This window comes from Sceloporus undulatus, chromosome 2, assembly GCF_019175285.1.
Source record: "Sceloporus undulatus isolate JIND9_A2432 ecotype Alabama chromosome 2, SceUnd_v1.1, whole genome shotgun sequence".
Lineage (NCBI taxonomy): Eukaryota > Metazoa > Chordata > Lepidosauria > Squamata > Phrynosomatidae > Sceloporus > Sceloporus undulatus.
Window position 1 is genome coordinate 37,869,998 of NC_056523.1, and position 15,476 is coordinate 37,885,473.

Here is a 15,476-nt window from a genome sequence, read left to right on the forward strand (position 1 = left end):
TGGTTGCCCTCCTCTGGACATGCTTCAGTTTCTCAACATCCTTTTTGAACTGTGATGCCCAAAACTGGTTGCCCTCCTCTGGACATGCTTCAGTTTCTCAACATCCTTTTTGAACTGTGATGCCCAAAACTGGTCACAGTATTCCAGGTGGGGCCTGACCAAAGCAGAATAGAGTGCCACTATAACTTCCCTTGATCTAGACACTACACTACTGATGCAGCCTAGAATCACATTGGCCTTTTTAGCTGCTGCAGCATACCGCTGATGTTCAACCTGTGGTCTACTAGGACTCCTAGATCCTTTTCACATGTAGTCTCATTCAGCCAGGTGTCTCCCATCATATATCTATGCATTTCATTTTTTTTGCCCTAAGTGCAGTACCTTACATTTCCCCATAATGAAATTCATTTTGTTAGCTTTGGCCCAGCTTTCTAGTCTATTCAGGTCATTTTGAATTTTGATCCTGGCCTCTGAGGTATTAGCTATTCCTCCTAATTTGGAGTCATCTGCAAATCTGATAAGTATTCCCGCTATTCTTTCATCCAAGTCATTGATAAAGATGTTGAATAGCACTGAGCCCAAGACAGAACCCTGTGGCAACCCAATGGTCACTTCTCTTCAGGATGAAGAGGAGCCATTGCTGAGCACTCTTTGGGTTCGGCCGGTCAACCAATTACAAATCCATGTAACAGTTGCACATTTTACTAGCTTGTTTGCAAGAATATCATGGGGGGCATTATCAAAAGCCTTACTGAAATCAAGATATGCTATGTCTACCGCATTCCCTTCATCTAACAAGGTGGTAATTTTATCAAAAAAAGAGATCAGATTAGTCTGGCATGACTTGTTTTTAAGAAACCCATGTGATTGTGGCATGCCCTTCTAAATATTCACAAATTCTCTGTTTAATGATCTGCTCTAAAATCTTTCCTGGTATTGATGCCAGACTAACTGGTTGATAGTTGTTGGCATCCTCTCCCCCCCCCCCCCCCCCCCCCCCTGAAGATGGGGACAACGTTGCCCTCCTCCAGTCTGCTGGGATTTCTGATGTTCTCCAGGAGTTCTCAAAAATTATTGCCAATGGTTCTGAGATTACATTTGCCAGTTCTTTTAATACCCTTAGATGTAGTTCATCTGGTCACAAAGACTTAAATTCATTTAGATTAACCAGGTATTCCTGTATTACCTCTTTACTTATTCTGTACTGCATTTCCCCTATTGTGTCCTCTGCTCCATTTCCCTCAATTTGAGAACTATGTGACTAAGGCAAAGAAGGTGTTGAGTAGTTCTGCATTTTCTCTGCCTCCTGTTAGAAGTTCTCCATCTTCTTCACGTGGACATAACCAATTTAAATAAACCTCTCTGTTCCTTAAAAAACCAAGAAAACAAAATCCTGCTCTGATGTATTGTAGGGAGAATATTAATCAAGTGGATTTCATTGCAACTTAATGAAAGGCCTCCTTTGGAAATGCCAAATGTAACCAGCACAACACAGGTGAAATGTGTATTTCTGGGTGCAGTTTATGCTCACCCACTGTACTAAGACAGGAATATAAAAATCAAATGGATGAGATGTGGTTTTACTTATATACAGTATTTCTACCCTGCTCTTCATCATAAGCTCTGTGATGGCTTACAATAAAATCACTGTACAATATAAAATGCAGAATACAACAAAATATAAAATAGTAAAAATAATTTCAGTGTTCTGAAATCACGTAGACAGCTGCACTGTTTAAAAAGTTGGAGTCACACCATGATAAAAACATTTAAGTACAGTTACCCCTCCATTTTCGCGGACTTGGAATCTGTGTCCCTCGCCTGTTCACAGGCAGAAAACTGAGGGGGACAAAATGGGGTGGGCGTCCACCACCATTCAAGCCAATGGGGCTTGGATATTGGTGATTTTCCATTTTTTGGGGTGGTGGTCTAGAACGGCTACAGTATATGACTGAATACAGATAGAATGACACTGTTAGACCACAAAGGGTTCTTATAAAAAGTCAGTTTTTAACTTGGTGATGAATCAAAACCAACACTGGTGTCACTTGGGTCTCTAAGAAAAGGGCATTCCACCGTTGGGGTGCCACGGCTGAGAAGACCCTCTTTCATGTCCCCACATGGTGTATTGCTCCCATTTGTGGGAAACAGAGGAGGGACGCTGCAGCAGATCTCAACTATTGGGCAGGTCCATACAGTGTGTGTGTGTGTGTTGTGTGCTTTCAAGTCAATTTCCAATTATGGCAACCTTAAGGCCTATCATGCGGTTTTCCTAGCAAGATTTGTTCAGAGGTTTACCATTGCCTTCCCATATGGAGAGAGAATCTCCTTCAAATATTTAAGTCACAAAGCATTTAGGGCTTTGAAAGTCATTACCAGCACTCTGAATTCAGGCCAGAAATATATAGGCACCTAGTTCAATTTTTGACCCCCTACTGATATATGATTTCCTTTCTTTTGAAGTACTGCAATCAGGGGCAGTAAGGCATTATTTCACAGGAAAACAAGGGATGCCTCACTTTTTATAAAATCCCCTAGAATTTTATATTTCCATATACTTCATAATTCAATAGTGGGGGGGGGGTATGCTCTTTAAAGCCTCCTTGACCTCAAAACATCATTAATTTCTTTGCAAATTTGCTGTGACACCCGTCGTGCAAGGAAATATTATTTATTCCTTCACTGAACACTTGAAAGGATGAGGTATATATATTCTGTTTTTATCAGTTAATTATCTGCCCTTGATGGATGGAAAGAGGGAGCGACTGGATGGGGGAAGTATCTTGACAAGTGAAAAATTTAACCTTTTAGAGCAAGAGAACTTTCTCAAGCATTTTGCACTTTTTTTTTAAAACCAAGCAGTAAAAGGGTGGTAAATATGCAGGTGGTTTGCTTAGCAAATCTGACAGCACCATGGCCAATAAAAGAGCGAAGGGAAAATCCTACCCTGCTGTTGGGCACTAGGGAGGTGATGATAGAAGGTAACAGAACCACCATTTGCACAGTTGGTGGACATCTGATGTCAGCAGCCTGCATCACTCCAATTATCTACTAAGAAGACATGCATTTAGTGCTGAATGATACTCCCAACTTTCAATATTGCTTCCAGATGTCCTAAGCCTGAGGTAAGAGTGGGACACTTCACCTCATCCCATCAATACACCATATTGCATTTTGTCTAGCAATCCTACCCAAATTCTTCACTGATTAGTATACAGTAACAACAAAAAAGCTTTACAGTGGGCCCTCCACATTCACTGGGGTTAGGGTCACAGGACCCCCATGAAAATGGGAAAACTGCAAATAAAAAACACCTCTCTAGCAATCTCTAGGTTCTCTAGTGCAACTCTATGGTCAACGTCTGCCAGAGGTTGACTACAGAATCATGCTGGAGGACCTACAAATGCCTAGAGAAGTTTTTTCTTTTCTTCTAGGAATCTCTAGGTCTTCCAGCATGACTATATGGTCAACCTCTGGCAGAATCACACTGGGGGACCTAGACATTCATAGAGTGAACATATTAATCAAATCCACAAATAATCGAATCTGCAAAATTCAAAGTCACTAATATGAAGGAGCAACTATATTTACAGTTGTGATGGAATCAAAAAAGGGAATGAACCAGCAACATTCAAAAGAGTGTCTACATGGAATCCCAAAGGATCACAAAAAGAAATTTTTATCTTCCTGCTTTTCTTCTTGCAGACATGAGTTTTAAATATGGTGTCTGCTAAAATTCAGGGTAAATATGTAGGGCACCTGTGTTCAAAAATTCTTAGATTAAAAAAGAAACAAGGGGTTGCCTAACCACTACAGCCACACGACTGGACAAAATCTTGCCTGGCCTGATTAGCATCCTTCTCTCTTGGCAAATATATAATATGAAACAAATAACACCTTTGTGTAAGTTTTGAATCTAAATTGTTTGCTTCAGAACAGTTCCTTTCCTTTCCTTCTTTCCTACCACTCCATGAAAGAGCAGTCTGCTTGTTCAATTAAAATAAATACCAAGGGAATTATAAATGAAGGGCTTCGACAGCTAATTAGCCATGGCATAATAACTAATCTGTAACACTTGGATTAATGGGGCTTAATTGTAAGTGTGTGTTACGTGTGTGTGAGATTTCCCTTAAATGTTGGGAAATGTTTTAGCTACAGTATTTTGCTTTTAACATATATTGTAAGGTGCTCTAAGTCCTATTTTGAGTGAAGAGCAGGACATAAATCAAATCCAATATTTTATGCTGTCTGAGTGCTTTTAAACGCTCTTACAGAAACTGAACTGAGTTCCACCTTTACTCTTCTCAGAATGCCGAGAGTTGAGATCAGGTCGAGCTCATTGAGAAACGTCCAGTTATTCAGTAGAGTCACCTTCAGTAGTTAGCGCTGCTCCTTGAGATTCTTTAATTCAAAATACGAAAGGTTGAACTTGGACCTCATATATGGGTGCTGCTGCAGAGCCACCACCTATCCCTTAATTGTCTTATAATTGAGGTTGAACTAAAAGATTTTGTTGGAACAATTTTTTTTAACAGATCTTGCACTACCTCCTGGAATGAATGAAATTTAGAAAAGGGTGAGAGCACAAGAAACACCACCCCATCTTCTCCACACACTTTTAAGTAAAATTCCTTTAGGAGATTTTCTTTTTTAAAAATCACTGTGCGTTATACTGAGTAATTATCCCCCCTGGGAACTAAAATATAAAGATCTTTAAAATCATTCAGCTGAAAGAACAAGCACTTTAACTTTTGCCTCACAGGAGCTGTGTATTACATTATCAGCTGCTCGCTCTGGTGTCACTGTGTCATGCCTGGCAGGTTAGCAGGGTTTGGCAGAGGAAATGAAACCCAGTCAGTTACGGCAGGATTTATAGCAGACCTGCTGTTGCAGGAAGTGGTGAAAAGTTGATTGATAGCCTGAGACAAAACTCTACTGCAAAAAACAGGATGTATGCCTGCTATTTATACCTGGTTCCCATTTCTTTCTTTCTGTCTCTCTCCTGCTCCATATTTCATGCAATTTTATTGCTTTTTTGGGTTGCCTTCTTTGCTTTTCAAAAAGCTTTCTAGTAAAGAATGCTTTCCATCTGCAACCACGGCAGATCCCCCCCCGCTTCATGACACATACCAGAGCAATTAACCTCTCCTAAATACTGTCCCACAATAGTTTATTTTTGGGGGGTGGGGGTGGGGGCGGCATGTTTGATCATAAGGACTTAAATCCACCAAACAGTGATACCTTTATTGGTCAACCGAAATGCATAACACAGTGGGTCCCTGTTATCTGCTGGGGTTTGGTTCCAGGACCTCCTGTTGATAACAAAATCCATGGATGCTCAAGTCCCATTAAATATAATGGCATAGCAAAATGGTGTCAGTTATACAAAATGGAAAATCAAGATTTGCTATTAGTAATTTATAATCTTTTTTAACATTTTCAATCCATGGATGCATGAATCCGTGGATAAGAAATCCGTGTATAAGGAGGGCCAACTGTATACTTGGCCAGCACTGCTACCCCTGCATGTTCTAAAGACTTAAAATTATAACATAATTATCACCATGTATAAATCTAGAAATTTTAGTCAAAAAATTGACGCCAAAAACCTGGCTTGACTTATCCATGGGTCAATGTAAGTACTGTACTTTAACTCGTATTTAAAAAGAACCATCCCCTGGTGAAAGGCAAGAGTATAATCTGTCCTGGAAGCACTGACCCTCCTCTGCTCTCTCATCCATCCAGCATTTAGTGGGAGCACAAACAGTTATGCCTGATGGAATTTTGAAAGTTCTTTAGCATTGTTTTCCTTTGCTTCATCCTTACAGCCTTTCTTACACGCCTCTAAGTTTTACTCTCAATTTATCCATGGATGATATAAAAATCCTTAAGGCTTTAAAACCTGCCTCTGATTTATACATGAAGTCGACTTATCGTTGAGTATATGCAGAAGTAACATCTAGCCGTTGCTAGGCATATATCAATCAACGCCCAGAATGAAGGCTCACAACTGAAGCTGACTTGATTATATGTCTAGCAAGGGATGTTCCCTCTGTTCACAAATCATCACTGAACGTACCTGGCAGACAAAGTAAACTATTTGCATAAGACTGTAAAATTTCCATAGGCCAAAGAAAAGGAAGTGGTGTCAAACTACATAAGCTGAAAATTGTTTAGGGCTTTATGAGACAGAATGATACTGAGGAAGATTTTTTAGAGCTCAGAAACACTGTGTGGGGTGCACCACAAGTGCATGACTACCCGGTCTTTGTGGGCAGTTATAAAAGTCACTTAAAGTTCAGTTGCAAATAATTCATTTTAAAGAACAGGCCTATAAGTTTAACATCCGTGAAATGGCAACTGTTCTGTCCTTACTGCCCCAGGGCTTGCTCCCACAATACAGAAAGGGTTGCAACGTCACATGATAAAGAAAAATATTTTGTTGTAATACAACCACCATCTTTTCTCAGTGCAAAAGCTGGAGCAATTAGGGTATTCAAGCGTGAGAGGGTTCACACTCTGGTATGTGCACAGAAACTACAGAGCAACACACCCACGCCTTTGAAAAGACAAGCAGCAACATTATCAGGATAAATATTACATATGTTGGGCTCCCAGCCAGATCAGCAAACTTCAGAACTTCAGAAGCATTGCAGCAGCTCACAGGTCTGGCTGGGAGCCAGGCACACGCATTACTCATTCAAACAAGACCCTGGCATTTATTTTCAGAGATATGGTAGCAATGGCTTGTCTTCCAGTTCTGCTGCAAAACACAGTCCTGAGTAGAGGTACATCGTATCATCTGCAGGAGTGGGGAGCACTTCCTGTCACATGAGAACCCCCAACTGGTATCCCTTTCCGTGCCAAAGGCAAGCCAAACAGCTGCCATCAAAAGAGCACAACCCCAGTGTCAAGTGGCTAAAGAAAACATCCTGACAAAGGCAGATATGTTGTCAAGAACAGCTCTTCGAATGTAGTCCCAGTAAAGGAAAATCCTTGTCAGAACAAGCTGTAGGATGCTCTGGGAGGTATATTTTCAACAAATGAGTTCTCCCCCCCAAAGCTTCCATTATCATTTTCATGTTGACCTGATTTTTTTTTCTAAAGAAAGCTTTGTTGAAAACAGTCACCCACTGGGACTGCCAGAACATTCATCTCATTGCAGGGAAATCTTCAGCTCTAACTGTATCCCCAGGCTTTTTCTGACAGTATCAAAGTGTGAACTTTTCTTTGCTAAAAGGGTTCATGTCCCACTCCCGCTGGTGCCAGTATTCTCAGTTTTCATTTCCCTTCCCCTATCCAGTCCCAGTTTCCCCATCTGCTAGCTGCTCCCTTTGGACACATCTTCCTTCTCTGTCATATCTTAACCATACACTTTTCCATCGTTCCCCTTGAGTTGTACAGACTCTCGTTTCTTTGAGTAAGACTAATTATATTCCAAAATGAAGCAATTCTGCCTTTTTCCAGAGGATTTATTTCATTACTCTGTCTGCACTAACATGCCAAAAATTAAACTCCTTTGAGAATCAGATACCTCTTGTCTGACTGTAGACTGATAGATAAATGTACAGCCTGAAACATGAAAAGACTTTGAAACTGCAAGTTCATCTCTCTCTGGCCATTAGGATACAGTTATGTTCACAAAAGGAACTTAGGAAAGGATGTGGTGGGAGGATATCAGTATTTTACAAAAAGGCAGGTAATAGAGAAAGAAAAAGAAAATGAACAGAGAAAGAAAATCAATAGTCCTGTTCTAATGTCATGTGTGTCAGAAGTAAGAGTTGTTAAATTGGAAAACTGGAAATGGCTCCAGTATCTTTAATGGTTCTATAGAAAATGAAATTTCTACAAGTGTTACCTTTTATGTAAGAATGCATGAAAAGCATTCCTGATGAAATTCTCTCTTCTATACAACCATTAAAGGAAAGGAGCCCTTTCTCATTTTCAGTATCATGACCCTAGTCAGACGGTGTCTAAAAAGCTTCTTTTAATTCTTGTGGGTACATCTACTTACATTCATTCATTATGCAGATCAAAACATAATGTTGTAGATCCACTATATTTGTGGGAAACATACAATTCCCAGGACTCTCCCACTGGAGAAGAGGATAAGATGTTCTTCTTTCTCCCAGCAGGCCTCTGTGTGCCCCCCACCCAACCTGGCCCTATAGAAGAGCTTGGGGGTTATACATGAAGATTTCAGGGGGGATGAACAAAGAGTTCCTTTTCTCCTTCTCTAGCAATATTCTCACACAGCTGGATCTGGATTTTAGTCCCTGATGTGGATGAAAGAGTCAAGGGTTCCAACCCTGTAACTTAACTACTACTAACTCTTCTTTCTTCATATGCCACAGCAACAGCTGAAAAACTTTGCAAAACCACCTTTGCAAACCTATCTAGCTCAAACATCTAACAAGACTTACATTTTTGTTGCCAGCCATTAGTAGCCCTCTCAATGAACTTTTACATGCCCAATAAAGTTCCCTCTCCACTTCATAATGTGGATTTCATCAGTAATACATTATTTTTGTGCCACGAAGTTCAGCTCTTAAATTCTGACATTGTTCTTCATCAGCTCATTTAAAGTGATGTGACTAACTCCAGAAGAAGAGACAACTACATGAACCAGGCTGATATAAATCAGACATAGGCAGACAACAGCTCCCCTGTATTCTGCTTTGAGACCTATTAACTGAGGGAAATACTCTACGAATCATTTCAAGCACATTCCCGTAAAAACATATTCTCAGTTTTTTTGGTCTGTTTACCATTGACTTGATAGGCTGCAAGGTTTGTGCTGACTGCACATAGATCCTGGAAGCATTCCTGCAAGTAGCGATATATGGCTTCTCCAGCTTTTCCAATTCAATCCTGTACATGTTAATTTTATCTGCATTGCTTGCTTTGCTGTACACCAGGCTCTATTGAAGTATTAAGAATAGAAATATTAATTCCAGAAAACTAATCTAGGCTCAAGCCTCATAATGGCTCACATCCACACAAGGGGCTCTTGTATTGAAGTTTGTGTAATCTTATTTCATCTATCCCCTTTCCTATCCCAAGATGGATTTCCTAAAGCAATAACTGTAAGTTTCCTTTAAAAAAAAAACTCACAAAAAAATTCTGAATACTTTATCCTGTTTCTACCACAAACTCATAGTGCACTGACTCAGCTGCATTTGGCTTTATATAGATACGAAATATTCTTACAGTGGAACAAATTGCCTAGAGAGGTGGTGAGGTCTCTTCCTTAGAATGTCTTCAAAAAGAGAGTGGATAGCTATCTGCTGGGGATATTTTAGCTGGAGATCCTGCATTGAGCAAAGAGATGGGCTCATGAGACCTCTTCCAAGACAATGATTCCTCTAACTCCATATCAAATTTCAGCATATACAGAATCAGGAACTATGCTAACCACAGTCTTTAGAATGCATTCACGCACATGTGTACATGCACCCTTGAAATACCTGGAATTGAACTGTGGATGTTTTGTTTGCAAAGCACTGTGTTCTGTCATTCAATTTCTCCTCACCAAACCTGACTACTGCTGACAGAAACCTGTTAAACAGGAATGTTCAAGCTAACCCTCCCCCTCTTTTTTTTTCTGTAAAAGTAAACAAACTTGGTAATTTGATCTTCCAAGTATCAAAAATCTGCCTGTTAAAAATAAGCAAAAGACATCTATGCCAGTAGCAGAAAACTGAGCCAAGCTGCAGGAAGCACAGTGCAAACAACTCCCCAAGAGAAGAACTAGGAGATGGGGCATTGCTCAATAATCATTATGCATTAAAGGAGAAAAACAAAAAGACTGTGTGAATGTGACCCTAGGCAGCTTAGCTAAGACAAGAAAGTGTGTGAAGCAAAGCAGAGGGACAGAGGGACCTGGTAAATGTGCCCTGAAGTTTTAAAGCTCTTCTGATAACCATTTAATTTAGCAAGATTAAAGTCACTCATTTTTAATTCTCCCATGTGATAAATTGAGTCTTGTGATTACATTAAGGTGTGCTCATACAGTAAGTACATTTGTAGTAATGATAGCTTATTATTATGCCAAGAGTGATCCTACATAAACAAGTATAATAAGGCCTTTTCAAAGTGTTGTGCATAGTAATTATCAGTTGACGCAGTGCCAACTGCTTAAGGAAAATGTTTAATTGAAAGCTAAATTGATCTTATGCATGTTTTAGTTAACATACAGCTTTAGGGAACAGACAAAGTAAAGGAGGCAGCATCCCTAGAAGTTGCCCACATATCTTGAGTGACAACTGAGAGTCAGCACCATACTGCTGAGGGCAGCCTAGTAGCATCATCTTGTTTCCCTTCTGTTGTTTTTGACTTACATTTTGTTCAAGAAGTCCTTAAATCTTCACTGATTTTAGAAAACCTTCCAAAATTGGGCTAACCAATTTAAAAATGCCTTAGCCTGTTTTATTCAGTGTCAATATACCTTAACCAGGACAGCAGGGATGATTTTATAATGATATTTTTTTTCTGCACAAAAGTATTTGGAGACATGCAAACACAAGTCATGGTCACAGACTGTAGATACATCTGGATAGAACAATTTCTATGGTGCCCTTTCTAAACGATTTTTCTTGGAAAAGTATCAGATTGGAATCAGCCAAAAATAATTTCATCTTCAATCCACTTAATTTTAAATCTCATATCAGCAAATGTAATAATAATAATGAGTATTACTGTACTCTTCCTGTTCGAGCCCTAACAAGAACTGAGTATAAATGACGTTTCCACAATATTCCTTACTCTCACCAGTTATTATGTGCTACAACTCAATTCATCTTTCAAGTGTCACAAACTCTGGGATCGTCAAGTATCCGTATGGCTCTAAGGGGCTTGACAGACCAACCCTAAGGGGCAGCCTGCAGCCACCCCTTTTAGCGCCAGATCGGGGCCGTGGCAACTACACACTGTGGCCCTGATCTGGCCTTTCTGCAGTGCAAAAAGGAGCCACAAAAAGGCGCCTTTTTGCACCGTGAAAAGGGAGGCATAGCTGCTGGTGCCATGGCTTTTCGGCACTCCTTTGGATGCAGTGCCAGAGGAGTGCAGTGACACCATCCTCAGTGTGGTGCAGGGCGCAGCATTACATTGGCATGGGAGCAGAGCTGGGGAAGGCGTCATGCAGACACCATGCCCCCACTCTGCCCCCAGGCCAGCCTTTATCGCCGGTCTGTACACCCTGTAAATCTGTCAAAAGTGCCCATTGTTGCTTCAGCTAATTTGTAACTACAGCCAAGAAAAAACACAAACTATACCCACTATATTTATAAGATACATTTGGAGCAAACTGTTTTCTAAGGATACAGAACAAAGGTTAAAACAAGTAAAACTTCACACCTTATGGTTACAGCATGTGACATATTATACACATATAGTCTGGGATTCCAAACACACACACCACTATACATGCTGCAAGGACAGCTATGATTTCCTAGCACATGTCTCCTTGTCAGTAAATCTGTGTTGCCTTTGTAAAGAAACAGCAAAGTTGTGTGGTAAATGCTTAATTGGTTAACATGTACCGTGGGCCCTTGGTGTTCGCTGGGGTTTGGTGACCCCTGTGGATACAAAAATCCATGGGTGCTTAAATCCCATTAAATACAATGGCATAGTAAAATGGTGTCCTTTATATAAAATGGCAAAATCAAGGCTTGCTTTTTGTAATTTATATACTTTTAAAATATTTTCAAGATGTGGATGCTTGAATCTGTTGATATGGAAGACGGACTGTACTTTTTAATAATATCTGTTAAAATCAAGGAGTTAATAGGAAAAAGAAGAAAATGCTTATTTTACTCTAGGTTTGGGTCAGAGAGAGATAAATTGTTTACCCACTTGGTGGCAGGATGGTTAACTAACTAACTAACTAGCTATCTATTTAATAATAATCAAATGTTTCTAACTACAGTACTAGTAACAGAGAACAAGCCAGGAAGCAAAGCTTCAAACATGTGTGTTTAAGGAATCCAAACTGGTTAAGTCTGATTGGTGGTTTGTTGAGAAATTGTATAGGTGCTGAATTTCAGACAAGGGGGTCATGAAGAAGTGCTGGCTGCTGTAACTCCAGAGCGGTTGAAAGTCTGGTTGAAGCTGTGACGATAATAAAAAGCAGAAAATCAGCTGGCACAATTCAACTGGGAAGTGGGCAGCTGAAGACAAGGAGCTAGAAGAACCCTTAGAACAGAATAAGAGCTGAAGAGCTTCTATCAACAGGAAAATGGGGAGTAGCAAAAGCAGCACTAAGACCAAGATCGGAATACCAACCTGGAGGCTGAAATGTCAGGGCTGAAGAGGTTCTGAGGGAGAAGATGACTCTTCAGGCAACCTTTAGGTGAAGTGAATGCTTGAATGGCACCCAGGGGTTAAAAAGTCTGATGAAGCAATTGCTGGCCCAGATTGAAGACTTCAGGAAGAAGTCAGAAGAGTTTCTGTAGGGTTCTGGGGTTCCCTTAAAACATGGTTATAGGGAGACCAAGTGTCAAAGCCTCACAGTGAAGCTAAGGTTAAACTTGAGAAATAAATAGCAAAATTGAGGTCAGTAGGATTATGGTCCAAAACACACTGCAAAAATAATCCCAGAATACCCTTGTTCAATGCTAGGGTATTCTGGGAACTGTAGTTTTATGAGATCTCTGTCAGAGAGCTCCGGTCCACAACAAACCACAACTCCCAGGATTCCATGGCACTGAACAGTTAAAACAGTCTGAAACTAGATTATTTCTGCAGTGTGTTTTGGACCTGTGTTAAAGTATCAGGTAATTAAAAAAGAATTGTACCAAACTTAATGAGAACAGCTTTACTTTTGCACAATTCTATTTGAATCACCCTGTATTATATGAGGATGGGCATAACTGATAATATGTATATATATATATATATATATATATATATATATATTCGCCAGCAAGGCATCTATCATGGGGAAAGACTATATTTTTAAAAAAGCAAGCCAAAAGGATTCATGTAATAACCTTGACTTTCTGCAATATACTGTTTGCTTAGAGGATCTTATGTTTCATGATCCAAAAACATTCATAAACATCCCATCCTTCTTACTGGTATTTTCTGTGGATGGGAAGGCACTTCAGCAATAAGCAAATGATAGGAACCCCATCCAGCTTCAGCTTCAGCTGTGGAGATGTTATGAAAACAACAGTAAATCCTAGGACAGCGAGCAAGTTGCAGGTCCATCTCTCTAAGGAATACTGAGAAGAGCGATAATTGTAGCCTGGCAGTAACCAGAACAGGTAAATTTGTTCTCCTGGCAGGCTGCACAGTCTTTGCTGAGTAATCTGTTCAGGCAGTTTCCCCTTTGTAAGTAAAGCAATTATGGTGTAGTTTCAGTGCCCAACTCTGAACTTCTGATGGGCCTTGCCCAGAATTACATTCACATTCTTGCTAAAAGCTGTTAAGGTTTATGGCAAGACAGATAATGGAAAAGCAAGGTGATCTGACACACCCTACAGTTCAGCATTTTACACTTTTCACCTCTTGCTAATGGAGCTATTCTTTGCTCAGGTCTCCTGTCAGCTTTAGAGAAATTAAATAATACCCTCTTGTAAATCAGTCAGCTATACTGCTGAGCACAGGATGGTATCATTCTGTCTGTGAATGAATATCAGAGCAAAGTCTACTCTGAAAGGGAGAAGTGATTGGCTCTCTGCTTTGATACAATGGACCCAATTGCCATTTTACAGAATTGTGATATCTGCTTTAAAATCTTTCCCAAGAACTTTCAAGGAATGGTTTCTGACAGTCACTTATTTTAATACACACATACACAAAAATATAATGCCTTCTCTTTGCAGAGTTTACATGGGCCTTTTTCTTCTACCAAAGCAGACTGTGAAATAAATAACAATCAGTTCCAGCTGAGAGGGAGGGGGTCTCACTGAGCTGTTGGCGCTTTCCTCTAGCTATGGGCTGTGCATTTTGCACAGGAATAAAATACTACTGGGGCCTGGCCCTATCTTTATGCCTTAGGTCAGGGTTGCTAAGATCACTGGTGGACAAGTAGTTTTTTCAATTTACCATACTTCTGTAAATTCTGTGCTTCCGTAAACTACTGTGTAGTTAAGATCTGTAATGCTGACTTAACACTGTTATGGATTTAGTCCATTCTGTATTCTTGCTGCTGTCTGTCCCTAATACTCATTTGTCATATCTATGTCTGAATGTACACATTATAATGGCAACACAACAAATCAGATAGCATAGTGTTGTGGTTTAAGTGCTGGACTACGACTCTAGAAAGTCAGGATTCAAAACGCTGCTTGGCCATGGATACTCACTGGGTTACCTTGGGCAAGTCACACACTCTCAACCTCAGAGGAAAGTCAGACACAAGTCAAAAATAACTTAAGGGCACACAGCAGCAGCAACCCAAAATTTCTACTTGTTTCTCAATAACCTTTTCAGCACTCTGTTGTTGTTGCGGTTGTTGTTGTATGTCTTCAAGTCATTTCTGACTTATAGTGACCATAAGGAAAACCTATCATGGGGTTTTCTTGGCAAGATTTGTTCCGAGATGGTTTGTCATTGCCTTCCCCTGAGGTTGAGAGCATGTGGCTCAAAGATATCCAGTGGGTTTCATGGTTGAGCTGCGAATTGAACCCTGGTCTCCAGAGTCCAACAGAGTATCAGATGAATATTGATTTTAATAGGCTACACAATAAGTGTAGCAGGACTAAGTATAAGAAGACTACAGTACCTGCTCTTTTTCCACCAAAGGTTTCCCTTTCTTCCTTCTCATTCATGTTATCCTGTATGCAGCTTAGGGCAGGAGCCTAAAGGAGAGGTTCTGCATAACATATATATATATTTCCTTTTCCTTCTCAGCCTTACTGTATGGGCACACATGCACTAGAGAAGATTTAAAAGAAAAGTTGATAACAGAAAAACCAAGGCTTCTGAACTTAACTAGAGGATGTTAACATTCCTTCTCACTGACTGATCCAAATAGACAATGACACAGGCAGGAAGAGAGAATCACAGCAGAATTAGCTTCTCCCCAGAGAACTGCTTATATTTTCCCCCTTGATGGTGTTTTATCTAAATGTTAGGCTAGTTGTCTACAATGTTCAACAAAACAGCTTTTATAGACAAGGAAACTACTGGATATGTTATATAACCATTAGAAAATCCATCTAGAAAGAGTAAATGCCAACCTTCCAATGATAGCGCTAACATCAGTGTTTCTTTTGCTTTTGTTTTTTTTTTTTTTATTTCAAAGAGAGTCAAGGAGGCCATCTGCACTAACCTTCCAAAATTATAAGAAACCAGGAGTCAAGATTCTACACCTTGGAAATAAAATCCTTGAACATTTGAGCAGCAAATGCAGAGATGATAAAAAGCTGGCATAATTTAACCACAGAAGGTGCAGAATTAAAATACACGAGACGCTCAATTAAGCTTCAGTTTAAAATTGAAAGCTACACAGATGGGCGCACTGAAGCAGC

The 15,476-nt window shown here is 40.0% G+C and overlaps 1 protein-coding gene across 5 annotated transcripts in view; it reads right to left on the reverse strand.

The window, feature by feature from the left end:
* Window positions 1-15,476, reverse strand: part of SHQ1 (SHQ1, H/ACA ribonucleoprotein assembly factor) — a 104,015-nt gene that overhangs the window by 8,290 nt on the left and 80,249 nt on the right. For 4 of the 5 annotated variants that reach the window (XM_042451698.1, XM_042451700.1, XM_042451699.1 and 1 more), the window contains exon 12: window positions 8,769-8,921. The exons of the other annotated variant lie outside the window; for it this stretch is intronic. In XM_042451698.1, the coding sequence (XP_042307632.1) occupies window positions 8,769-8,921 (153 nt within the window). The remainder of the gene's footprint in view (window positions 1-8,768; window positions 8,922-15,476) is intronic. 5 annotated transcript variants of the gene reach the window in all.